The 25,374-nt window shown below is 47.9% G+C and overlaps 1 protein-coding gene across 4 annotated transcripts; it reads left to right on the forward strand.

Moving 5' to 3' along the window:
- LOC149350291 (uncharacterized) lies at positions 1-24,168 on the forward strand. 4 transcript variants are annotated; one of them, XM_089579301.1, is made up of 4 exons: positions 1-223; positions 13,220-13,329; positions 16,676-16,817; positions 21,677-24,168. In XM_089579301.1, the coding sequence occupies exons 2-4, from the start codon at positions 13,263-13,265 to the stop codon at positions 21,891-21,893; spliced, it is 426 nt and encodes a 141-aa protein (XP_089435427.1). In that variant the 5' UTR covers positions 1-223; positions 13,220-13,262; the 3' UTR covers positions 21,894-24,168. The 4 variants fall into 4 exon arrangements, with proteins under 4 accessions (XP_089435427.1, XP_089435429.1, XP_089435428.1 ...); XM_089579303.1 differs by lacking the exon at positions 1-223 and adding an exon at positions 9,394-9,531; XM_089579302.1 differs by lacking the exon at positions 1-223 and adding an exon at positions 9,502-9,654.
- Positions 24,169-25,374: the final 1,206 nt, after the last annotated feature.

The raw sequence follows: 25,374 nt of genomic DNA on the forward strand, positions 1-25,374 counted from the left end.
GTTCCCCCGCCCTCCTCACGGTCGTGACGCGAGCGTCACGTCAGGGCCGGGCTGTTCCAATGGTGGCCGCTGGACAGGCGGCAACACCTTACGCAACCGACAGCGGCGCACATGCCGGAGACTACGCGGCGCCCCGGTGCTGACGCGCTAACATCAAACGGTTGAGACCCGTTGCCTTCAGCTGAAACCAGGCGCAACAAGCTCTGCAGCAGTGTGCAAAAAGGTAAGCTCTACAACGGTGCCTTCCTGCGTAAATAGTCGCTGTAAGGCGAGAGAAACGTCGAGTAGATTGACGGCAGTGCCACGCGTTACCCGTTGTCACCGTTGACAAGACCCTCATACCAGTGTTCCCGCTTCCCTTTAGAATTCATCTGACTTCTCTGTACAGAGGTGGGTGAAGACTAGCACTCCACCTCCCCCCCCCCTTCTTTTTTTGAGGGGCAACCTGATGAACCGCGTAAAATGAGAGAAAAAAAAAACAAAAAAAGCGTTACATTCTGGATCATTCAGAGAGAATTTTGTGCAGTGTGGCAATCTTCAGGAGGTGTTGTTTGAGGCAGAGAGTAATAATGGGTCAAACCGGTAAACAAGGCTCTGCAAACAGGGCAAGTCATCCCGACGTACAGTCCAGGCTATAATATTACCGAGCACGCTTCGGTGATCGAACTTGCCACACGTTACCTAACGCAAATTAGGAGGTACTTCTTACACATCTTGGCACACGTCACGTCACTGGTGAGTTCGCGTATGAACAGAAGACACACTCATATCTCCTCTACGGAACATGTAAGAAAATTTAAAACGCTGAAGCGTGCTTCGTAATATTTTGGCCGAACCTAGCTGTATACATGCAATACTGGGTATGTAAGCAACGTAGGATAATAAATTTACATATAGTATAGGCTAATAGGCAGAGAGCGAATGACCAAAAGTACCTGTAAATACTTCCACCCACACTTACACATAAAGCCTGGCGAGCGCTTTGGAGCTTGCAATAAATACTGTATACGAGTGCTATTGTGGTGCCATGAGACTTCTACCTTCCTTCTGACCTAAAATATGCGCCAAAATATAATCGGTGCCAGAGCGACGCGTGTCAAGAATATGCACAGACATGTGCATGGGCGTTGCGCATCCCGACTGAGTCAACTGAGAACGACGGAGAAAGATGTTTTGCATGGACGGGAACCCGACGAGGGTATGCATGTGGAAAGGGGGGTGCGTTATACAAGCTGTCCCGCGTCACGCGTGGCCGAGTCCCGCGCAGGTTGTTTGCTCTCCCCTTCATGCGTGCCTTCGTGAAATCGAGCGCTCTGCTGACGAGCCATGGCGCTTTTTTTTATTATTGTTCTGCTACTGCGCAGCAAATGACCTTCTGTTGTTTACGCGCCCGTTTCCGTTCGGACTTTGCGCTCCGTACGAGAGAGAAGAAAGTTGCCGTACGCCCTTTTAAGCGCGGGAAATAGACGAACGTGGGTCCTTTGAGCTTGGCCCGTCCACTATTTCCCTCTTTTGTGTGCACGAGCTTCTTTACCTAAGCTGCGCCACTCACGGGCGTTATTATGGCTACTTTGCATGTGAGAAACTGCTTTCCTCTGATGACGTAGCGTTCATCGACTTTTGAATATCGAAACTCGGGTTGCCATGCAAAAAAGTTCCGCGGACTGGAAAAAATGACCATACCATGAGCCTATGCGCAGTTACCTCAAGGGCAGTCAGTCACCTTCAGTTAACTGCGCAGCTGAGGTATCTGAACGCTGTTCGCTTCGTGGCGAAAAAAAAAAAAAATTAAGGACGCCGCGCTGTTGGCGCCTGTTACCTACGGCTCTTTGACCCTTTACGAGATTGAAGGAGGAAACACGCAACTTTGTAAGCGAGCTGGCACAGGAATGCCATAGCAAGGCACGACGCAGTGCATGCTGTTGTTTCTTTCCTCCTTATATGTCTGTTGCGTGTAGCTACGGACACAATAACTAAAGAATTCCTGCGTCGCTTAATAAAACTTTGTAAACCAGAATCAATGCAATAATAACCAAAAAAAGGTTAAGCCCGAGGCCGTTCCTCCCGCCCCATAAAATTGGAACGTCGCAAGGAACATGGAAGCGTCTTTTGCAACAAACATGCTGTAAGCTTCATCCGCCAGTTTGCAACTATGCTGCCAACTGGCAGCATTCGTGATTTAGTCGGTTTAGTCTCGCTTTGCCAGCCGCCTGTGGCGTATTGTGAGAAACGATGGGCCACTTTAATATGTATCGACCTGACATCGTAGTCAGCGTGCTTGTGGTACTTGCATGCGTACGCACACTCGCACACCCGCACGTACGAATAAATGTAGGTTCGTGCCAGTGGTTCTCGACGCCATCATTTCTTTTTGCGTTGCGAGCGATGAGGAAACGGAAGTTTTAAACAGGCGAGAAGCTGCAAATTGCATAATTTTCCTGTTCTAGGTGTTTTGGCTTTCGCTCTATGTAAAGGGTCATCCACTCTTAGGGTGAACTTCAGAGTGTGCGGCCGCGTTCTTCGGAGCGCCAATGCGTCAGTCCTGGCCTTGCGTTAATTAAAACGAAGTGGCAGAGCGACGCGAGGCCTCGCCCCCAGGTCCTTCTGTGCCTGTACCACTTTGCTTCGATGCACGGTCGTGTCGAACGCACGGCCACTCCGAACAGCGTGGCCACATACACGCGTGTTCACCCTATAAGAGTGGACAACCCCGTACGTGAGGTACATGCCTAACGTTCCTTTTAAAGGAATGCTGACGCTTAAGAATTTACGGTTGACAAGGTGAGAACGGTCCACGGCAAACCAGCGCCAAAGGCGCGACGTTAAGAGAAAAGATAGACGGTGCGCACAAGGATCTGCTTTACCACTTATCAACTCACCCATGGCATTCAACGCTCCCGTCTTCTGTCTTAGCCTCGGATGAAGTTGCTTTCCAAAGACAAAGCAACAAAAAACTAACAATATCAGTGTTTTAAGGAAGAAATGAATCAACTGCGTATGTACGCATTCTCGTCACCTTCCCTGTTGCCCCAAAGAGCCGCCTGCTGATCGCCGCCCATTAATACGCCAGCGCGCTACACCTACGCTGAAAGCTCGAACACGTTTAAGCGTCAGCTTCGTGACGGCGGACAAAGCACGTGCGAGCCCGTCCTCGAAGGATCTTCGAGTCGCTTCGCGGGCGCGTTCTCTTGCGAAACTCGAAGAGCGCGGAAAGCGGATTGATTCATCGCGATATTTTCGCCCCCTTTGTCCTCTGCAGACGAGGCGGCCGCACAGCGCGTTCTCACTGAGCCGGTTGCCCTCGGGCGCAGGATCCCGCATAGCAGCGTGTGTATGCACGCGCCCGTCTACACGCGTTTCGCGCCGCTCACGCCACATTCATCGGGCAAATGCGAGGGCCACTTTCCGCGAGTGCGTCCCTCACGCCCCTGTTTGTGGAGCTGCGGTGGTGAGGAGGCGCGTGCTTCGGCGTGGGCGGGCGTCCGGCGCACGCATGCCGGCACTCTACACTCTTTCATGCGAAAGCAGCGCCTCATTCTATAAGAGGCATGCTTTTGTTGGTCATCTCTCTCTCTCTCTCTGGGCAACCTATGGTGTCGTGTTTTCGTCACAGGGCCTCGTACCCGAGTGAGCTCGTGGACAAATATGTGCACTGTGCCGTTCGTTGGCCCATTCAGGGACGCGTCTAAACCTGCAACGCCGTAAGACCTCCCCAAGGTCGTTTAGGCGGAAGGCTGTTTCCCCGGGCTTTTTTATACTGCGTGGCATCCAGGAGGATGCAATTACGCTGGAGTGCGGGATTCGTGCTGCCGGAGAAAGGCGCGAATTACCGTTCGCTCGGTAATTCGCGCCCTTCTGCGAGGAAAGGGCGGCGTGACGGAAGCGGTCTGTAGCTGTGCCGTTTTCAATTCAATTCAATTCAATTCAGTTCGTTTATTTCACCATATACATGGTAGGAACTCTTGGGCAAAAAGCTCCTCGAGGCAGCTTGACTGGCCCCAAAAGACCACAACAAGGCAGGCCAGCGTGGCGATACAAACACCAAGGGAGAAAAAACAAATATAAAATCGAAGCTGACATGTTCATACATGAGGACACGCAATACAAATCAAGTAGGTAGACAACAGTTAGTATTGCAATAGTGCAGTCAGTCACCAATGAGCGTATTAAATTAGATGTTCAGTGTACATTCTAGATGCAGGAGAAACAGCATTTGAAAGTTCAATATTATACCAATTTCAATACTAAGTCAGACATTTTCTAATGTGGCGCATAAAGGAAAACATACTGCATGCATAAGTGGAAATAATAAAATAAGAAAAACCAGCTTACACATCTTTAATTTCAAAAGCAACAACTACATTAGATATAACAAAACCAACATTTTTGAAGTGAGAAGCATTCAAGGCAGTTTTTAAAACTTTGTCATAATGTGTTAAGAAATTGCTGCCTCAACTGGTTTATCGTAGGCTTAGTAGGAAATAAGCCTACTACTGAAACTTCTGCACTGAAACTTCGAAACAAGAAATAAAAATGCATCACTGACTGCAGTGGAAGTGAACTTTCGGGATATTTTGTTACACTAAATGTAAAAAAGAAAAAAAAACGAGGGAGGATTCAAAAGAATCCGAAGCCTGATGTAAGAGTGGTAAGAGTTCTGAATGCTAAATTTACCGATTCAGCAGGATTATTTACGTTCATGTGGGTGCTGTTCGCGTCTACCTCCCTCGAATAAATTCCGAGCTCCTGTTTGACCGCCATTTCGGCTTACGTCAAAGAAATGCCCGCCATCCAGGTATTCACATTTGGGCCGCTTGCGCTGGCCTGTGCCACAAGTTATCTGACATCCCTTCCCCACAGTCGCTCCATAGCCGCTATTGAAGTGGCGACTGTGTAACCAAAAACTGAGAGCTCGGCTTTTCCTCTCTTTAAGACGATTTGATGGTATTTGTCGATTTTTATGCGCTGCAGAGACCTGTCGCGACAGGCGTGCTAAACTTCAATAATTAGAAGACAGTGTGCTTTTCTACACCTTGTGTGTCAATGCGTGGTTTTCCCTCGCATTTCGTCAAAATAAGCTCGAAGATCGAAGTGGAATATTCGAAATATTCGTATCGAAATTTTCGAACGCGGTTTCCGGAGCTGCGATGCAGCAGACAGCGAGTTTGCGAACAGCTCGTTAGCTACGCGGGGAGGAAAAACTGTCAGCACTCAGACTGCTACCGGTGTGTCGCCCCAAGCCGATGCAAGGTGCCGCCGAGCGTCTCTGCAGCGCCGGAATGAACCGGCGGGCTCGGCGTGACAATGGCAGGCCACTGCAGCGGGCCGTGACCCTGAAAAAGGCATCGCGCGCTTCGTTTCAGGGACGGGGACACCCACTCATTGCCACGGAAGCGTGACAGCGACATATCGACGGCGCGCCGTCGATGCTCTGGAATGACGCATTCCGTAGAGTCTTTGAAACGCGTCGTGTTACGTATAACAGGGCGAACAGCAGGGAAGACAATGGAAATGCGTTGCGCTTCTTTTTTTTTGTCTCTTACGAATATCAGCGAAACATTTAGCCACGGAAATGCGACACATTTGATGCAGAAGAGCTGGAAGAGCCTGTGATCCTGGACCGGTTAGAAAAGTCCTTCTCCGTCTGTCCCTCTGATGACATAAAGGAGCAACTAGTCCCACCTTCCGTCGTTAAATCGTTCCAAAATTGTTTTTCCGGAAAGCCGTGCACAAATACCGATTTTTGCATTGCTGCATTGAACTTTTTAAAGAACATAAGTGATAGAGAAAGCGAAAAACTGAATTTATTTGCGCATAAAACTCCAAGATAAATTATTGAAAGTGCAACAGAAAGTTCGGCTTCACTGCAAACCGTTTGCGGCAGTTAGGCTTCACTGTGCACCGTTTTTCAGCAGTTCTTGGTTGCGGCAAGCGTGTTTGCACGGAAAGTTCGCTTTCACACGTTATCGCCAAGAATGGTTGGAAGTAACAACTTCTGTGAAACAGCCGGTCCGGCAGCTGAAGGGTTGCGTTGGCACTAATCTCAAAGCGGAGTACCGCGCACAGCGCCACACTATTTTCTTCGCATCACGTCCGCTTTTTTTTTTGTGGGTGCTTTTTGTTTTGTTGACCTCTTACCGATTGAAGCAAATGAAGCAGCGATGTGTAACTATAGCGCGAAAAGTGATACACAATGAGACCTGGCACCAAATTGTCGAATATCCTTCCGAGGGGAAGGATGTTGTATTTCTGTTGCTAGGCTGAAGGTCTTCAGCTATCCGATTCTCCACTATGTTCAGCCTGAAGTTCAATGCGTCTCCTTCCAACCTCTAAATGGACGACCTGGAGGTGAAGGCGAAGGATAGTCGGTGTTGACCCTCGTCCACTGCTGGCATGTTGAAACGCCATCGTCTACGGAATACGTCGACTCCGAAGTGAAGCCCAACAACTCAGTGGTAGCACCCGTACTATCACAGGAGAGATTGATTCCTGCTTCTAAATTTGAGGAAACATCGACACACCTTCGTTTTCGGCCCGTTATTCTAGGAAGAATCGTCCGCTTGGCAACCTTACCCACCGCAGGCTGTTCAAATTATTTTCGCGCAGATTTATTGTTGGCCCATCAAGATGTTTTTTTTTTTTTAGTGTGTGTAGTGGCATATGCTGATGGCAGCGTACAGCAGAAGCATTGGGACAACCAAGCTCTTCTTCGCGACGGGGTGGAAACCTGCGCGAATGATGACGTGTCCAGCTCGTCATTTGGGGAGCGATACGAATTGTGTGGACAAACCCAGCTCGTCTTGGGTAGCGAAGGGTTATTTGGCTTTAATAATGTCTGTTGGAATGCTGGTACATCATTATGAGCGTTTCAGCGAATACTTTTAAAAACTACAGCTTCTGAAGCGAGAAGATAGTCTTATGGGCAAGCGTGGTGGCAGACGTCAGAAAACAGGCGAGGTATATTAATCATTAACTGTTTAACTAAAATGTTGAACTAAATGTAATTTATCATTTAAGTTAGGAGAATCATTGCAATTAGATCTTTCGGCGGTCAGTGCCAGCGATATCGGTTTCTACGTTTCAAAAAATTACGACTATGTTCGGCGTCGCGGTGCAAGGTATTATGGCTTTTCCGGCGTGTTTGGCGAATAAACGCGCTCAGCCTCACCCAAGAAAAACCTCCCGTTTGCTGCCACGTGACGCGTGCGCCTCTGAGTGACGCTGTTCTCTTGGATGGGAGCTTTGTGCGTTTTATGGCCGCCCGATTTTGGTTTAACATGCCGGGAGGGCCAGAATACCTTGCACCGCAGCGCCGATCAGGATCGCGTGCAAGCGAAACTCACGTCAGCGAGAACGTAATATAGTTTGTCTGCACAAAATGTTCAGATTTCAAGCTCTCTCACGAGTCCAAAGAGAGCGTCGGTGGCAAACAAGTCCAAGCATCATCGTATGCGCACTACATGAGCTTACTTTTGATCCGTGATTGTAAGCGAAGTCTGTCACAGTGCATTTGAGGTGGCTAACTTTGCACTGAAACTTGATCGCAGCCATGAACCAGCAGTATAGCAATAGCAGCTGTGATTTTTGGTGGCGGATTTACGGGTCACTCCTTGAGAGGCGGTTAGTTGGTTTGGGGGGGGGGGGGGGGGGGGGGGGGGTACTGCATGTAATTCTTGGACTTTTTCTTCGGGAAGAAATGGGTTAGAGCATGGTTTTCCAAAGTAAACTTTATCTCCTATACTTTCATAAGTTGCATAGAAACGACAGTGCATAAAAATAAAAGGTGCTCTCCACGTCACATATTTATTGTTGCGAAAGTAACACTACGCGAGTCGCCGAGCCATTTCGCGGAGCTGACGAAAGGCTATACTGCGCATGCGCGAGGAGCAGTGACGTCACACGGCGCCCAGCTGGTGCTCCGCCGTCGTCGCTGCGTGGGTGGCTCAGAGGTGCCGCCGCCGCGCTCGCCAGTTGCGCATGCGCAGTAGCAGCGCACAGCTAGCGTGCCGGGGCCGCTGCCGCGAGCTCTCCATCGCCTCTCTCTCCTCGTTGCTTTCGCAATCCTCAAGGTTTAACCAGATCTAAACCACTGCCAATTCTTTTTGTCTTTTTGTGATCGTCGCCATTGTTATCATCTTGCGTAGCGTTTCTACATCTCAGCTGGGCCAGCCGCCCTTTGTACAATGCAAAAAGATTCAGCACCACAGCGGCCATTTGAAACGCCCAACAGCCTTGGGACAGCACGTCGTTAGCATGTGTAGGACTTGATATAATGGTGCCAATAAAACGTCCCGTCAGTGCCTGCGTTTGGGCTTCTCGCTTACTTAGCGAACTTACCTAATGATTAAACCATCCCGCAAACAAGAAGCATTAAGAGAGGTTTAAAATGATCAGCTAACTCAGAGCGCCGCTCCAGAAAAATCACAAGACATCCGCTAGTTTTTCTGCTGTGCCATCATCTAGCTTTTCACACTGACAGTCTGAATGTTCAGATAGACTTTCGGGTAGAAATCGGGTTTTACCCGAAAACGAAGGGCCTTAAATATAGTAGGCAGAGTTTAACTAATACATTGGGAACTAGTGTTTACTTAACGAGGTGCCCTTACCTTGCACGCTGCCGACCTGAATCCGCAAGTTCGAAGGAATTTTCATTTCTTTGGAGGAGAAATTCTAGAGGCCCGTGCACTGTGCGATGTCAGTGCACGTTAAAGAACCCCAGGTGGTCGAAATTTCCGGAGCCCTTCTCTACGACGTCTCTCATAGCCTGAGTCGCTTTGGGACGTTAAACCCCATAAACCAAACCAAAACAACCTTCTCCTCTTAATGACACCGTCAGTGCACCAGTGGGCAGCACAGATGTGCGCAGAGGGGGGGGGGGGGGGGGGGTTCTTTCCGTCAGGTGCGGTTAGTGGCAGCTCCACCCCACCCATCTCTTTTTCAGGACTAGCGCGGTACTGCGCAAATAGACAAGAGCAGAGAAGAGCAGAGGCGCCACAGATCGTTACTGTAGCGCTCCCTCCTTGTCTTCTTGTCACTATCATGTACTGCGCAAAACGCAACGTAAACTGGCGCCAACAACGAATAATTCCGTCCCTGCTCACGTAATCGACCAAATTTTTGACCCCATGGGAAGGCTATCGGGAGCGACGACTCCGCCAATCCTCCTCAAGACACGATCGAAAGTTTCGCATAGTTTACGAATTAAATCCACAGTCGCGGCTAGTCTAATTGGCGACGATCTTAGTTGGGCTGGCGTAAAGAGGAGAAGGGGCTCCTGGGCCCGCATCACGCCTGTGGGGCGCGGAGCGCGTCACGTAGCGGTGCATCCCGTGACTGTTTACCATCAACACCGACGGCGAATGCTGGCATCGCCTCTACACGCACCGCTAGGCGCAGCCTCGCGTAACGAGTGGACGATTAGCGGGGACTTCCGGCGGCGACGGCGGTCGCATCCAGCGCGCGTCGGCCTTGGAGCGGGCCGCGCGGGCGTCGGCAGCCCGGCCGGTTCCCCGGCTCGTCCGCGGGATCCAGGTAAGGCGGTCAAGCGGCCTCGTTCGGCAGAGCACTGCGCGAACCCGCTCCGAGCTGCTGCTGCTGCTGCCAGCGATCGCGGGCACTGCTGGATATCGGGCGCCGTCGACCGAGCCGACACGGGTGCGTACTTGCGGCCGACTGCGCCGAGCACACGCCGCCCACTGCACGGGCTCGGGTTAACTATAGGGTTTCTGGGAAGCGAGCAGACGCAGGCGCGAAAGTCATCGTTAGGAATAACGGGTCATGCACTTTGGGCAAGCAGGAAATCCCACGCGGGAGCCACGTTTAATGTGAGCGCATAACCTGTCTCGTCGAGGGCATCGCTCCCGGAGCGTATATGGCGTCGTCGTCGTGGGCAGTCATGCACCTCTGCGTCAAGAATTTCCTGCTTATTGTCCGTCCTTCTCGTTCTTCTTTTTCCGATTGAAGCACAGAACGGAAGGGGAAGGATGAAAAAGGGCGGTACTTTTCCACTCGGCTTGCGCGTGCTTTTGTTCCTTTATTCACCCCGAAGCGCTTTACTGACAGTGCGCGAAGAGCGCGGCCTTGGTGCACGATGCCGTGTTCTCATTTATAATTTATATTACGCCGAAGAGCTGCTTCCATTGTTTTCAGCGCGATATATGCACCCGCTGTCCGCGCATGCTACCGTGGAGCCCTTTTCTTTTTTCATTTGGCGCTGAGTGTTCACGGCGCATGTTCATTTTGCGCATGTGCTGTTAAGGGGGCTGTAGTCAGCCAAATGTCTGTACGCTTGGAAGTTGTTTAGGTTCACGCCCGTACTGTGGCGGCACGTGGCAGCCGTGCTTCTGGCCTCTGTGCGGACTCTTCGCCCCCGCAGGGCCCGCGTCATCTAAACGAGCGCTTGTCCGTATAATCTGGCGTACATATGAGTGTCCTTGTCACGAACTAGCGTGATTCCATTAAGTTACGTGTGCATGACCAAAACAACTCCTGTTGGAGTGGCCTATATAGTCCATTCTGTTTGTTACTTTTAGACTGCTATGTTTCTTTTCTGCGCTGCAAAGATATTTCGTAAAAGCAAAACTGGATGCAAAGAACGCGCTGCGAATCCCAGAAAAGTTGGATGCCTGTAAATCAGTGTGGTTATAGCCAAAGACCGCGTATCCAAAACACCTCTTCCAGTTTTGTCACACGATGCTGCTTGTTGTATATGTGTTCGTTTGATTGTGCTTCTCGAGTCTTTTGAAGCTTTGTGTTCGTAACCGTTTCTATGCCCTCCAACACCCTGCCCGCGCGCTTGGAACTACTTTTAACCACATATCTCAGAATAAAATGCAAATCGAGCCTGTAAGTAGCGATTATCACCCTTAGGCAGTCGCGGAGAAAGAAAAAATAACAACATAATACGCTTAAATCATTCCGCATTCATAACGGAACTATATATACAATGATGCCGTGCGAAGAGGTAGTTATCTGACAATCGCGTCTTTCAGTTATACGCCAACGTAAGTGAAGGAGTTAAAGTACCGCTCAGTGCAGCGTGTCCGTGACAAGGCTAGCATTCAGCGCCGGATAATCGACACTTGTCATGATGCAACAAGCGACTTTGGCACGAGGCCATGAATTCTCGAAGGCGGTTGTAGCTGAGCCAATTAGCAATCCCCTCCTTGCCCGTGTATGAACGTGCGCTTGCCAACAACACTGAACAGGGTTGTGTCGAAACAGCAGGTTTCGCTGAGTTGTTCCGTCCGACTGCGGGATCAACGAACGAATCAGAACACTCTCGCAGCCGTTGTAAAAGAAACATTTCGCCAGGACTTGAAAGGCACGGAGTGCGAAATGACGTGATCGGGAGGAGCCTGTAGAGTTTACTCGAGTTAACTTTTCTTTTTTTGTTTTGCAAGTGAAAACACCTGCCAGAACTGCTGGTAGGGGCTCCCACCTGTAAAAATAGTGTTGTTTGTTTGAACGGAAAAGAGCCTATTTCGCACGTATGGGCTACTTGTAGCACCGGTGTGGACATGACAACGGGCGGCACGCTGTTAGACTGAAACAAAAGCAAATAAACAAGCAAGCAGAGAAGGAAGGAAATATTTTCAGGATATCTAGAATGCGTTGCGCGTTGGTGGGGGCACACATTTTCGCGCTCAAGTGCGACGCGCCGCGCTGCAATCTATAGCTGTGCCAGGTCAACACTCGCATAAACGAAACTGCGCAACATCCGCGAACGAGTTGGAGCAACGCGACGTGCCGCGGGCCGACGTCCCTAATGCATGACATACGGGCGTCGAACGCATGGCCACCAAAACATGCCGCGGCACCGACGCGCGACTCCCTCGAGCGACTACGTTGCCTTGGCGACGGGTGCTCAGCGTACGATAGCCGTCACGCGAGGTCGCAGATGCGAAGGAAAGCCCAGGACGATCGGTCGCGGTCTCGCGCCAGTGCACGGAGGCACACACGTATATAGGTATGATGTGACGACGTCGCCGCCATTCGGATGGGGAATTCACTCTTCCGTCGCCATATAGGCTGGGATTAACTGTTTAACGACCCCCGCCCCTATGTCGATGATACAACCGCTGCTGTCCCAGCTTATCTAACACTGAACAATTCCTTTTCCCGTATACGGATGCGGCACCTAGAAGATGCGGAAGTACGCGCTTGCACTAGCGATATGCATGTTGCACGATGAGAAGCCGCATATAAGCGAGATCAGTGGGTACTCGTATCCGGCAGCGCGTTTCGTAGTGCTGCCTGTGCGACCCCTATGCACCATAGAGCTGATATACCAACTATGCACACTATTTTGTCATCTAGCCATTGTCAACGCAAGCCGGTCTGAGCAAGTTTAACGCTTGTGGCTGCATTTGTTATTGTCTCAAGTGCTTTAGTGCACTTTCTTTGAAACAAAAAATCACCTGAAAAAAAAAAAGCACTAGCTTTTTTTTTTCCCAAAAAAAGTGGGAAGGTAGCACTGTATACAGCCACGTCGGTAGTTTCGCGACAGCTGGAAGGCGCTCTTTCGCTCGGTCTTTTTCACGATGACGACAGCTCTGCGCGACGATTCCTCCTCGTGCGTTTCTTGCACTCCCGCACGCACAGCTGTTGAGGCAAGGAACAATGCTTCCGCGGCACCCGATACGTCTACAGTTACCAGACGGAAAGCTCCTCTGTCAGAATGCTCCCGCTTGAGTGTCACATGAGCCTGAAATCCCGGCGATGCGATACCGATTTCGCTTGCCTAGAGCCCTCTGCATTGCTCGAACTGCTGCTGCCACAGAGGTTTTTTTCTAGGCTTGGGATCTCGACGAAGCAGGTGAAGAGGAACCGTGGGAACGGGGAGCGGCAACATAGTTGAACAGAATGGATATATAGCATGTGGCATGTGTTCCGGGAAATGAGCTGACAGCGCGAACAGGAGATTGAAAATCCCTCCCCCCCCCCCCCCCCCCCCCCCCCCCCCCCACTCCTCCCTCCGGTATTCTGCCTAATTTATTCCTTACCGAGAAATAAAATGCGGAGAGGGCGCGCTGCAGCAGGCGCCCGCGGCTCTTGCCTTCTGCGCCGGTGCATCGCCTTCTGGCTGGGAACAGCTGCGTATAACATTGGCAAGGAATGCGAGTGCTTCGTCCGGCTGAAGCAACACACGCTGCGCAGTCACGAGTGCCTCGATCGGTGCCGTCGAAAAGCGGCTGACAGAGATGGGTGCTGTCCGCAGGTTGGCTCCAACCGAGGGAACCGTGAGTGAAGGCCGAGGCGCCATGGCGCGGCCCGTCCGGATGCTCTCTTGCAGTAGCCTGCTGGTGGCCACCGGAGTGGTGCTGCTCGGTAAGTCAATGTCTGCCGCCACTCCGGCATTATGCGTAAACTTTATACGGCGTTGCGAACAGCTTGGGACTCCATCATAGGGTAGGGTCAGGTGAGCACTGCTCTTCATGCTTGGGGCAGTGCATGTACACATATTTCTCTGTTTTAATTTTTCCTGCGAACACTTTGCTCAAGAAACTCGTGCCTTCGCCTGTACCCGGAGAAATTTAGCGAAGCTCAAGAAATTGTTACTGCTTATAGCGTCACTCATCCTGTGTCTGTCCTTCCTTCAGTTTTTTTTCCTCTTTTCATAAGTTTCAAGTTTATTTGGCCCCAAAAGATTATAATGCTAAATTGCGCGGTTTACCGTTCCACTGCGACACATGATTATGAAGGACGCCGTAGTGGATGGCTCCGGATTAATTTAGACAACATGGGGTTCTTTTAACGTGTGCCGACATCGCACAGCACATAGGCGTTTTTGCATTTCGCCTCCATCGAAGTGCGGTCACTGCCGCCGTGATTCGGTCCATCGACCTTGGGATCAGAAGCCGAACGCCACAGCCACTGATCCACCGCAGCGGGTGGTCACATAAAATTTGTACATTTATGTTAAATGAGCCCAGAAAAATCTCCCATAGTGAAGCACTGTACCGGGACCTCTTTAACTGCGTAAAATGAGGTAAGATGGCAGCAGCGATAACATATCACATGTGAGCAGTACTGATTAGAATACAATGTATTGAAACAAATAGAATAACGCAAGGTGGTAAATAGTGAACAAAAAAAAGCAAAAAACTAACCTAAATCGAAATCAACGCAAGGGCCAAGTCAAGCTTTCTTGGATATAACTTTTAATTGCGATGCAACTGTGGAATATTGTAAGATAGTATTATGAACATATTGATGGGAATGGTTTAACCTTTCGATGCATAGCAAAATCTTGCATTGAAAGTTTGTCCTGCGCTCGCAACGAGTAATTAAGACTTCCATACAAAACCAGTGGGCTGCGTTTTTGACTAAATATGAAAAATTACAAGCGTCCCGAGGGAGGTTCTGCGGATATATTGATTGTTATGGAGCAATCTCAAGATATGCGGAAAAATTTCATTCATAAACAAGTTCCCGTTGAAAAAAATCTGCTTGTCCAGAATTGCTGTTTATGTGCATGCACTGTAGAAATACCACTACAAATACAAAAGTGCGCTGTACTAAATTTTTAACGCCGCAAGCTTCCACATTGGTTTTTAATGGTGCTCATGGAATATTTCATTAAGTGGCAAGGTTAGATGACAGAAGAATAAAAGCCCCGCCACGGTGGCTAAGTGGTTACGGCGCTCGGCTGCTGACCCGGAAGACGCGGGTTCGATCCCGGCCACGGCGGCCGAATTTCGATGAATGCGAAATTCTAGAGGCCCGTGTACTGTGCGATGTCAGTGCACGTTAAAGAACCCCGGGTGGTCGAAATCTCCGGAGCCCTTCACGACGGCGTCTCTCATAGTCTGAGTCGCTTTGGTACGTTAAACCCCAATACATAAACCAAATCTGAAGAATAAAAGGTTGATATGAGCGATTGTACAAGTGCAGCGATGACCTAGATTTGATGTCCAGATTGTTCCATACTTTAATTTATGCAAATCATGGATAAATGTGATTATGCAATGCTTAGTGCGGACTTTCGGGGCTACTTCTTGATGAGAACCTTGTAACACTGGGATTAGCAAGATCTTGTCGATATATAAACTGAAGGATATTAAGATCGTTGAGAAAACAATGCGCGGAAATTTCGTAGTTATGCACATGACTGGGTCGGAAATGGGAATAATATAAGGTTGCTGAAAAAAAGTGCAGAAGCGTTGTCATCGTATGAAAGTAATGATGCGCAGGGCTTCGTTTTGTGAAGTGTTGTCGCGGTGCGATGTTGTACGAATGATACGTGAGACTGAGTGTTGTGATAAAATAATTAAGATGGCTATGAATGAAAGCGTAGTATAGTGTTGTTAGGCTTGTCAGATGGAAATAATGTGAGGCCTCTAAGAGAGCTCCGATGCCGTAACCAGTTTTTTGCGAAGAAGAGCAGTATGTAGGTAAAATTTTAAGGAGACGTGAAGTTGTTGTCTAAAAATGATCCAGACTTAACATTACGTAGTTTCATGTGCGCAGTGGTCCCGCAAACTTCGCTCTCAGGTTTCCTCTCAATTTTTTTTTATGTTCACGCATCCGCAGCGTAAAACTTGCGGGGGGAGGATAAACCAGGTCTCTTTTCCCACGGCTATAATTTCACAAATTATGTACTTTTATCTTTCTTGCATCAGTAAAAAGAAGCGCGGATCAACAGCACATTGTTTAAGGAACGAAAATTCCTGTGTTTTTGTTTCAAGCTTCTGCAAGGCATCTAGAAATAGTTTGATTTTTTTTCCCCCTTCTGCGTAACATAACCAAAGAGCATCAGAATCAACAGAATACGGCGAAGGAGTAGGGTGGGAAAAATGGTTGTGGCGGACCTGCTCCCCATCAACGTCGTTTTACGTGCCGAAAGCTTAGAGAAAACTTTAAGCATTATATAAGTACAAAACTTTGGACAATAATAATGCTGTTGGATCTCGATCCCAACCTACAGAACCTGCAGGGAGACCGCTAGGCTGGGATTTTCCTGCTACATAATATCATTGCACAATGAAGATCAGCCAAATAGCGGTCTTCTCAGCTGGCTTTCGACTGTCTGAAATTGGACGATAGACGAAGCTGTTTCACAAGCAAGGGTTCTACGCTTCCCCCTCGGGGAAGCCTGGAGCTTCTGAGCCGGAAGCTTTGATGTGATCTTTAGCACAAAGCAACAAGTACACAGTTGTATTTGTTGCTTTCTACTAAATATGTAAGCTTCAACAAGTACACTGTTTCTGTTAAACGTCTCACGTGCAAGATTAAATGGGCTTAAACCACTGCAGTACAGTCGTGGTCAAAATCTTTGCGGCAAGCGGATTCGCGAAAAAAAAAAAATGTTTCTGCACCGCCAGGCAACACAGGTCAAGGGAATGCATGAGGGGAAATGCGTGTTCCGTCTGACCGAACAAACCCCAGCTGACTAGCTAGCGAGGCAAGGCAAAAATATTTTTTTTTTCATGCATGAATCCGCATCCGCAAACTTTTGTCCACTCACAAAAGGCCGCCCTTTGAAAAATTTATATTTTGAGGGAGGCAGCTTGTCTACCGCTTTGTTTCGCAGTGCCTCATAAAGAGATTAATAGCGCTCGACTAGTTTCATTCTGAGGCCACAGTGTTGTATTGAAGCGCCGTGTGTTCGGAGTCCTGGCGTTCTCGAGTTGCTCGTGTGAGTTTAACTTCTTCCTTTTCTGCTTCTTTCAAGCCGCGGTTGGCATTGCGGTCGCATGCCACGATCTCGACTACTTTCGAACCAAGCAAGAGTGCGAGCACCAGTTCGAGAGGGAGATTCGCAGGAGTTACGATGAACACCACGACCAAGTCAGAAGTCGGGAGGTCGCCTGCTGGTGAGGCTTCCCGTTTTTCCTCTCGTCCGAGGCCCTCTTCTACACCATTCATTCTTTCAATCATTTCTTGCTGCTCTCTCACATTGTGCAGGACACATCTCACGTAATTTGTGCTAGGGGTGAAAAACTTAAACTTTTGACGAATGTAGAATGAACCAACATATATTGGTGCTACTAATTAGTTACAATTAAGTATTGAAGTCTTAAATCGTTACAGATGCACGAAACGTTTCGTTTATAAGTTTTTGCTGAGCGCCGAAAGAAACCACTGATGGCGCAATTCGTGATAGGATAACAGTACTCTGTATGTTCCTTCCACGCTATGTAGGAAGCGCGCGATAAAGACTGCGCGGTGTCAGTCGCGTCGAACCGCGTCACCCGGTACACACATGCTGCGTGACCTTCTCTATCCCTCCCGCGCTGCGGCCCCGACTGCGTTGCGCACCGCTGCTCGCTGTTCCAGCAGAGGCGGGGCAGAGGAGGTGACGTGTGGCACGTGCGCTGTGAAATGACGTTCACTGGTGGCCATGGCTATGCATATGTAATAGCCGGTGCCAGTGGGCGCCCAGCACTACTGCAGGTGCGTGATTTTCGACTCACGCGAGAAATGGCCAAAATTTGTCGGGCCACAGAGCCGAAGGTAATCTCATTTTCGAAATTCTACAGACCGATATGGCAAGCTATAGGTATCTCAATTGACTATCTTGACTAGCGCATTCAGACGAGATTAAGAGTAGACAGGCAGGGAAGACGCTACACAGGACAGAAGATTCTTGTCTTGCCCTCGTCTGAATGCGCAAGTCAAGACGCCTCGAACGATCAACCAACTTGCCAAATTAAGAGTATTTGCTTGTATGACTAATTCTAATGGCCGCTGCAAATCTTCTAATCATAACCAGATGATGGTCGCTACAACGTCTTGCGTCAGCAGTGCCTGTGTACTTACTGTGGGTTATGCTTTAAGTTGCCGTAATATATCGGCCACCACAGGGCAGCAAAACAATCGAATGGAGAATTGTGCTTGTGAAAGAAGCACCAGATAGAGGGCTTGGACATATGCTTTTCAGCAAAACACAAGCTAAATTGGTTGTTGCGCTGTCGTCTTTCCGGACGTCTGTCCTTGTCCTGGGAGTTCTCTTGTTCGATTATGTGGAGCCAACTATAGTCGAATTTCGATAATTCCAACTCGAAGGGGATGCAGATCTGTTGGAATTGCGCGGAGTTCGAACTGAAGGGAGCTCCTTCGGAACGAGTGGCTGATGCGCGGTATAGGCCTTTTAGGGAGCGTCCGGCCTGAGCTCAGCTGAAGGTTGAAGTGATAGATCGGTATGGCCTCCGACGAAATAAACCGGTCCCCCGCCACATCAGGTGCGCGGCAAAAGAAAGGATGAAGGAAAAGGGAGGGGAGCTATACAAACGCCATAACGGATAGGCAGTACCCTGACTTGCCATAACGGAAACAGGGCAGCATGGGTAGGGCACACCAGGCAGTGGGAACACAGCTGGCGACAAGCGGCTTATGCTGACGGCAGTTGCGAGCCGTACGGGCAAACGGAACCAGCGGCGCCGTGATAACTGTTTGCCAGGTGTTTCAGGGAAGCCCGCTACTAATTAAAAAACAAAGTTGTTTTTGGTAAAGAGACGGTTTTTGCGGCATAGTAATGCTAGTGTTGGCGGACACGAGAAAAGAGGCGAATAATGTTAGGTAGCCGAGTTATTAAAATCTAATAGTTAACATATAAACTATTAAAGATAGGTGCATAGTTTCAATGAGATATTTGTAGCTGGCCATTAGTAATAACCATAACAGTTTGTAGAATTTCGAAAACGATTACTCTCGACGCTGTGGCTAAACAAGTTTTGGGCATTTCTCGCGCAATTCGATAACCACGCGCCTGCGGTGCCCGCGCAGCGACGTCCATCAAACCGCCTCACCCCATGGCGCGCATGCCCCGTGACTTTCTGTTCCGCCTCGGCTAGAGCAGAGGGGAGCGGTGAGCACCATGGAAAAAGGAAATAATTTAGGAAAGGCCGTTACGCCACATTTTTTGAACTCTACAGTAGGATACAACTTAAAAAAAAAAAACAGCAGTTGTACCACTGGGCCACGGTCCGCGGCATCCGGTATTACACCGCTGGTCAATCACAACAGTCAATGAAATAAGTTTTTTAATGTTTGGCTATGTATTAAACAAACAAGGTACCAAAATTCTAGAGCTTACAATTTTTTTTTCTTGTGATTAGCCTCTTGTTTAGGTAACAAGACAAGTTATAACAAGCATGCTTCTATGTCGTGGAGGAATGTTGCGCGGCGGTGCTGAATGAGGGCGGAGCTTAACCTCAGACTTGTGTTTAGGCGCTGCAGCCCAACGTAACTACTGGCTGCGCCATCGGCCAAAGATTCCCAGTTGTTCCACTTGCGAAAACACGACTTGAGGCGCACTTTTTATAATTCAGCTTGCACAGCGAGGGAGGCGAGAGCCTATTCTAAGCTTTCCTTCCTGCATGGGTGAGTACCGGAGCGCAGGCGGGACAGAAAATGTCACGTGACGTGTGCATCAGTTTAATGGAGGTCGCTGAGCGCGCACCGCAGACACGTGGTTTCGCTGAGCCATAACAGTGAGGGTAATCGCGTTTTCGAAATTACGAAAACTGTTATGATTATTACAAATGGCCTGCCACAAACCTCTAATTGCAAACAAGTGACATCGCCTCTTCGCACTAACCCCAAGTCCGAATTAGCGACATTCCACTTGTAATCATCACAACTAAGCCGAAAACGCTAGCGCTTCAACGGTAAAGAGGCGGAAAAAAAATTGAGGAGGTGGGAGTGGTATGTCACTTCCGTATTACAAGTCGCACGCCAAGGCAGCGAATTCGTGGTAAGTTGCTCAATGATTGCGAAAGCTAGAGGATTACCAGCATATTCGGCCGCTGATTATTTGCTGACGGAAGCTGCGATTAGCTTCCCTGTGCTGGCGCACTCAAGCTCAAATCACGAACGCTGCTCCAAGGGAAACTGCAGTTATATGCTGTCTAGAAAACATTTATCGAATGTATCTGCATTGCGCTCTGAAAGCTTCTGCAATAAAGGAGTAAGACGCAATAGTGCGCAGGAAGCAGCTTTGCGCATGCCTGACCTATCTGCTGCGACACAGTAGACACATTGAATCAGCAAATGATGTCCGAATAGCTTTTTCTGGGAAAAGGCACGTGTAACTCTTACGGCAGCACCCCCCCCCCCCCCTCCCCATCCCCCTTTTAGCGTTTATCTCGGAGGACGAACTCCGACAGCTCTGCCGGCGCACGTTTCGCCACGGCAGCTTGGAGAGCACTGTCAGTTGCACCTGATTGCAAGCGACTGAGTCAACCCGCTTATGTAGCGAATTCATTGGCACTGGTGTATTAAGGAATATCAGCCTAGAAAGTTTTCATCACTTTTGCCAAATCAACAGGCGCAAAGTTTGCTCTTCAGACTGGTAGGAATAGAGTGGCAGTCAAGCATTAGGCAGACCATCAATATTTAGAAGGGAAGTACTTGCTCTAAGTCCTCACTATATGAACACAATTATCATACCTCAAACTGAAAGATGTCCTGAACAAAACTGGCTCTTGTCCTCACGTCAGATATAGTTGCAAGCACTTCCAGTGGTTTTCTAGCACACTAAGCCTCAGACATGGTGAACGCTATGGGCATTGAAAAAATAAATTAATTAAAGACCAATACCAACCGTTACAAATGTAAATAAAAGCCAGAAAATTCCAAGCAAAAGCACATAATTCCAACTGCACTGTCAGTTAAAAAAATATGAGTGAATTAAACCGAGTCGGAGGTGCGAAAGCACTTGAGGCAACACCGCCTCGAAGGCAACCGCATGAAAAGACATGACATGAGCAGGGCGCGTCCATCGCCGCCGCGCGGTCGCTCGCGCCGATGGCTCCCGCGCATCGGAAGCGGGGACGGCGCAGCGCGTCGGGGACGGAATGCGAAGAGTCCATTTCCTGGCGCAACAACGACCAGACCTAGAGAGGGAAGAGGCAGCTCCCCCCCCCCTCCGTGCTCTCTCCACCCCTCTCTCAGGGGCGTTGCGTGAGCCGCGGAGGCTTTGGGTGGAGGCGGTGACGGCTGCTGACGCAGTCGCGCTGTCAGCGCGCGGGAAGAGCGGGAAGGGGGCTGCCGTTTCCATGCGTTGACGGAGCAAGGCACAAGGCCTCCGCCGCTGGCCCGTCAAAAAAGAAGGTTCAGGTCTCCCAGATACCTTGAGTTTTTCAGCTTTGCTAGTGAAGTAGCACTTTCGCTCTAAAAAATGAGTGCTCAGCTGCCTGCTGAGCAACTAATTTTGGAATAAGGGAACTCATGGCTTGCATGCTGTATTGCTAGCGAACAGCACCACTATTGAATGAGTACCATATGCTTTAGTGCATGCATGCCTTTCAAATTTTCTAGGATTACATAGATGTTTGGTGGATATTGTTTGGCCAGTTACTATATGCTCGTCGGTTGGGACTGCCTAAAATTCAGGTATGTGGAAGGAGTGCCCACGTAATTTGAGGCTTTTGTCATGCTATGTTCTGAAATAAAGTGAACAGGTAATGAACCTGAAAACTGAGAGTCATATGTCACTCAGTTAAAAAAGATACCCAAAGGCTTTAGCACAAAAGCAGTTTCCTCAAGGTCTCACAGGCATCATGCACACTCAAACAGAGCTCCCATCCAGGGCATACTTCGGAGGCGTGCTTTCTGCAAGAGCTAATTGAAGCATGCATTTATCAGTTCTGTATATCACTGCTTCTTTCTGAATGCACACCTGCATAAACAGGGTGTAAAATTTTGCTTCTTTTTGTTTCCTATCTTTCAGTGCACTGATGAGGGCAAACCAGTGCATCAAGAATCTGCACGATGCAAAACGTTGCGACGACGTCAGCCACGAAACACTGGCCCATTTCTCTCGGAAGGCCCAGAAATGGAACTGCGAGAGCTTCGACTACACACCATGTGGCTCGGGTGCCTCCATTGCCAGTGCTTCAATCTTGCTGCTGGTTGCCCTCGTGGCATTCGTTGTAAACAGGTCATAATCAGCTGCAGTGTGGCAATTGTTCTCACAGCACACCTCTCCCATCTACACTGTTGTGTGATTTCATGTGTCAAGCTTCCAGCAAATATGTGCTATGAATCTCGCATACAAATACATGAGCAAAAGTGTGAAGGAACTGCAAGTAATGCATGTGTGATTATAAGTAGCGCAAGTGTACACATGCTGAAAGCACAATACAGTGAAAACTGAATTTGCTACATTGTCAAATATGAGAGATATGTGTACAATCTTGCTTTAGAAAGCAAAGATACAACCCAAAATACATGCGGACTCCAGTTTTAGACTTAAAAACCACTTCATAATGTCAGAATTTGCATTTACCGCCATCAAATGTTCACAGCTCAGGAGCTTGCAATTTTTCACTGGCTACAAGAATGAACACAATTGCATGTTTACAGGTTGCAAGCTTTGTTGATATAGACGTGCGACAAGTTGGATGGCTCTGATTGAGAAAATTCATCAGGAGTACATGTTTGAAGAGCCAATGTTAACAGCACTATTCATGAACTCACTGCATGAAGCATAAACTAAGAGAAATTTTCCTAACTGAATTTTATAAGCAATGGCTATGCAAGTCTGGCCAAACAAATATGCATTATGTTGAATATTGTTGGATTTCATGACTTCATTTTGATTTAATGCACTCTATGAATGCAGTTGACTGCAGAGGCACTGCTGGTTACACATGCATGCATTATCACAATATAGTTATAATTTGGTAACAGAAAATACAGCTAACGTTAGTAAACATTCCTGTATAAAAAGAAAATATATGGGCTTGCGAACTACGCTAACATGAGTAACTTCAGCAGTTTAAGTCATTTCATCAATTAGCCGTACTTTCTCTGTGCAGTTTAGTCAGCTGCATTTCATATGCACAGGAAGCCTACTTTAATTACATTCTGCCTTGTTTTTGTCTCACTGGTGAGACTTACAGTTAATGCAATTTTTTTGTTGCTAACTCACATTCAACAATGCTTTTCTTTTCTTTTTTGATTCATTAAGCAAGCATTTTCGTAGCTCGGCTGACAACCAGCCATTGGCAGTGGTACGCACACGGCATGATACTTCACTAGAGATATCTAATGCGAATTGAGCTCTCATAACATAACAGTGAAAAGTACTACATGCATTGTAGTTCATATATCTAATAATCAAAAATAATATCTGAGTGTTGCCATGCAAAAAAGTAACTAGATGTGGCAGAATAACTGCTAAGTACTGAATGATTTCCTGGTCATGCACAATGCAAGTTGGTACCAGAAGGGAAAAATACTGTATTTACTCCAGTAATTTGTGCCCTCGTGTTATTTTTTGCTCACCCCTACTTTATTACCAGGGTTTATAAAAAAAAACTTTTTCTCGCATATTTTACGCTCCCTGCTGTGCCAGACCACCAGCATGATATTAACTCTATACCAGCATGCACCCGAGTGCGTACAAGGCAGCTGGGCTTGAGAAGATCGGCGCGGCGGTATCGCTGTGTGCGGCTGCGAAAGGCGCAAGAGGTGACAAGCCGAATTGCGCACCATTTACCTGGCTTGCTCGCGCTAGTTGTTGGTTTCCTAAACGAACAATTGCGGGAGAAAACATCCGGTAACTGCCGGCATGCGCCAGAATCCGAAACTACTGAAACCTTTGCTGTTCGGTTTGCCAGTAGTCAGCCGGGCCGCATGGGAGGGCATCGTTTCATCACCATTTACCTCCATTTGCCTATGACTGTTAGCTTTGCAATTGTACCGTTGCGCATTTATTGCTTTGAGCTGCATACGCACCGTCATATGCCCTGCTGCAGGGCACTACATAACATGGACGGGAAGTGGGAGGGGGTATGCGTTGCATATTTGGAGTCAACTTTTTTTCTTGGTCTGCGAGGGTTGTGTGTTGGGGGTCGGCGTATAGTTTTGTAGGACATGTTTGCAAAATCTTGGTGTAATTTGCGAACCCCCTTTTTAAAGAATTATTTAAAGAAAAAAAAGTGCGCAAATTACGTGAGTAAATGTGGCATCTCAACAAATGAAGCTTATTTGCTTTTAAAATGCTCGGAGCAGTCACCTTCATGGCCATAGGATTAGAAGAAAATGAACATCACATAAAACACTTCTTTACACTGTTGCATTTCATACAATGGTAATATGATGACCAGTGACATGTCAAAGCAGAATTGCATGAGTTATTTTCCAACAAGAAATGTAAATAAAGACAAGAAATAGTCATGATCTCCGATTCTTAAAAGAATAAAGAGTTAAAAATGCTTTCTTGTGTTGAGTATAATGGCAACCATGAAGCGTGCTGATCAGTAGAGCGTTTTGTAAAATGCATCATTCTTATTCACTATTCGCACAAGTGGCACAGCCTGTAGGTGCTGCATGTTATCAAAATATGCATCATTAGTGCTTTTTAATTCAAAGGAGCAAACCTGTGCCATCTAAACTCTGCTCATTTTGTGCAAACAAGGCTGTGCTTAAGGAAAAGCAGGGTACATGTGTAAGCTACACTTATTAACATGATAAACCACTTCCTTCACCACGGTGTCCCTTTGGTTAGTTCTCGCAACCTTCATAAATGCAGTGATGGCTGGATTTATATGCTTTGCGGCATTTATTTTCACAATAGAAAGACAAATTACTATGATTTATGTGCATTCTCGGTCATTATAAAGGTATGCTAGGAAACTGCTTTCCTCATTTAACGCACAGAAATGCCAATATAGGGTGTCTATATGCACCATGAATATGGACACAGAAATCCATAAATCAGCCTCAATAGGCTGCAAGAAAAGTGATGAATAATTTTTCACTTGTAACTGTGCAAAGGAACTTCCACAAGAGTCAAGAGAAAAGCTTCCATGCAGCATCAAACACATAGCCATGTAATACTACGCATTTTATAATTACGTACATGTACTCTTGCACTATGGCATGTTTCCAGACTAGTTACAGCGATTCTGCTTGGGTGGGCCAGCTTGACCATTGGGACATAGGCGTAGCAAGGCAAACAGGGCCCATTGCTAACTTTCTTCATTAAAGTAGAAAGTCTGCAATGTGTCTTCTTTGTCTCTCTACGCCCGTGTCCCAATGTTCAAAACGGAAACTCTTGCTTTTCCTGCTCATGGGGCACAGAAAGTTTTGCAGCCCATGCGTTTAAGAATTTTTATCACATCTGTTTTCCCCAAGCTTTTAGCTACTTAAAGCACCAAAAGTGAAATCTATGTCCAAACAAACTCCGGTTCTGAAGCAATTCAACATTCTCAATTACACTCATAAGCATAGCATGTACAATATGTAGAGTCTTTGTCAAAAATATACAGCCCATCACGTTTGTTCCTGGGCTGTGAAGTGTGGCTTACTTTGCATTTTCAACATTCTAAATCTTTCAAAGTTGAGAGGAGAACTCGTCCTCACCTCTACAAAGAGTAGGACACCTAGGGTGCAGAGCACTCCACTACATAGCTTAGAAGT

The sequence above is a fragment of the Amblyomma mixtum genome, chromosome 3, assembly GCF_055824585.1.
Source record: "Amblyomma mixtum isolate Tamu chromosome 3, ASM5582458v1, whole genome shotgun sequence".
Lineage (NCBI taxonomy): Eukaryota > Metazoa > Arthropoda > Arachnida > Ixodida > Ixodidae > Amblyomma > Amblyomma mixtum.

Bases quoted from the DNA above. Each gene is read 5' to 3' on its own strand.
- LOC149350291 (XM_089579301.1), top strand. From the start codon at position 13,263: ATGGCGCGGCCCGTCCGGATGCTCTCTTGCAGTAGCCTGCTGGTGGCC. The intron at 13,330-16,675 runs GTAAGTCAATGT...GCTTCTTTCAAG, and splicing joins CACCGGAGTGGTGCTGCTCG to CCGCGGTTGGCATTGCGGTC. The intron at 16,818-21,676 runs GTGAGGCTTCCC...CCTATCTTTCAG, and splicing joins AGTCGGGAGGTCGCCTGCTG to TGCACTGATGAGGGCAAACC.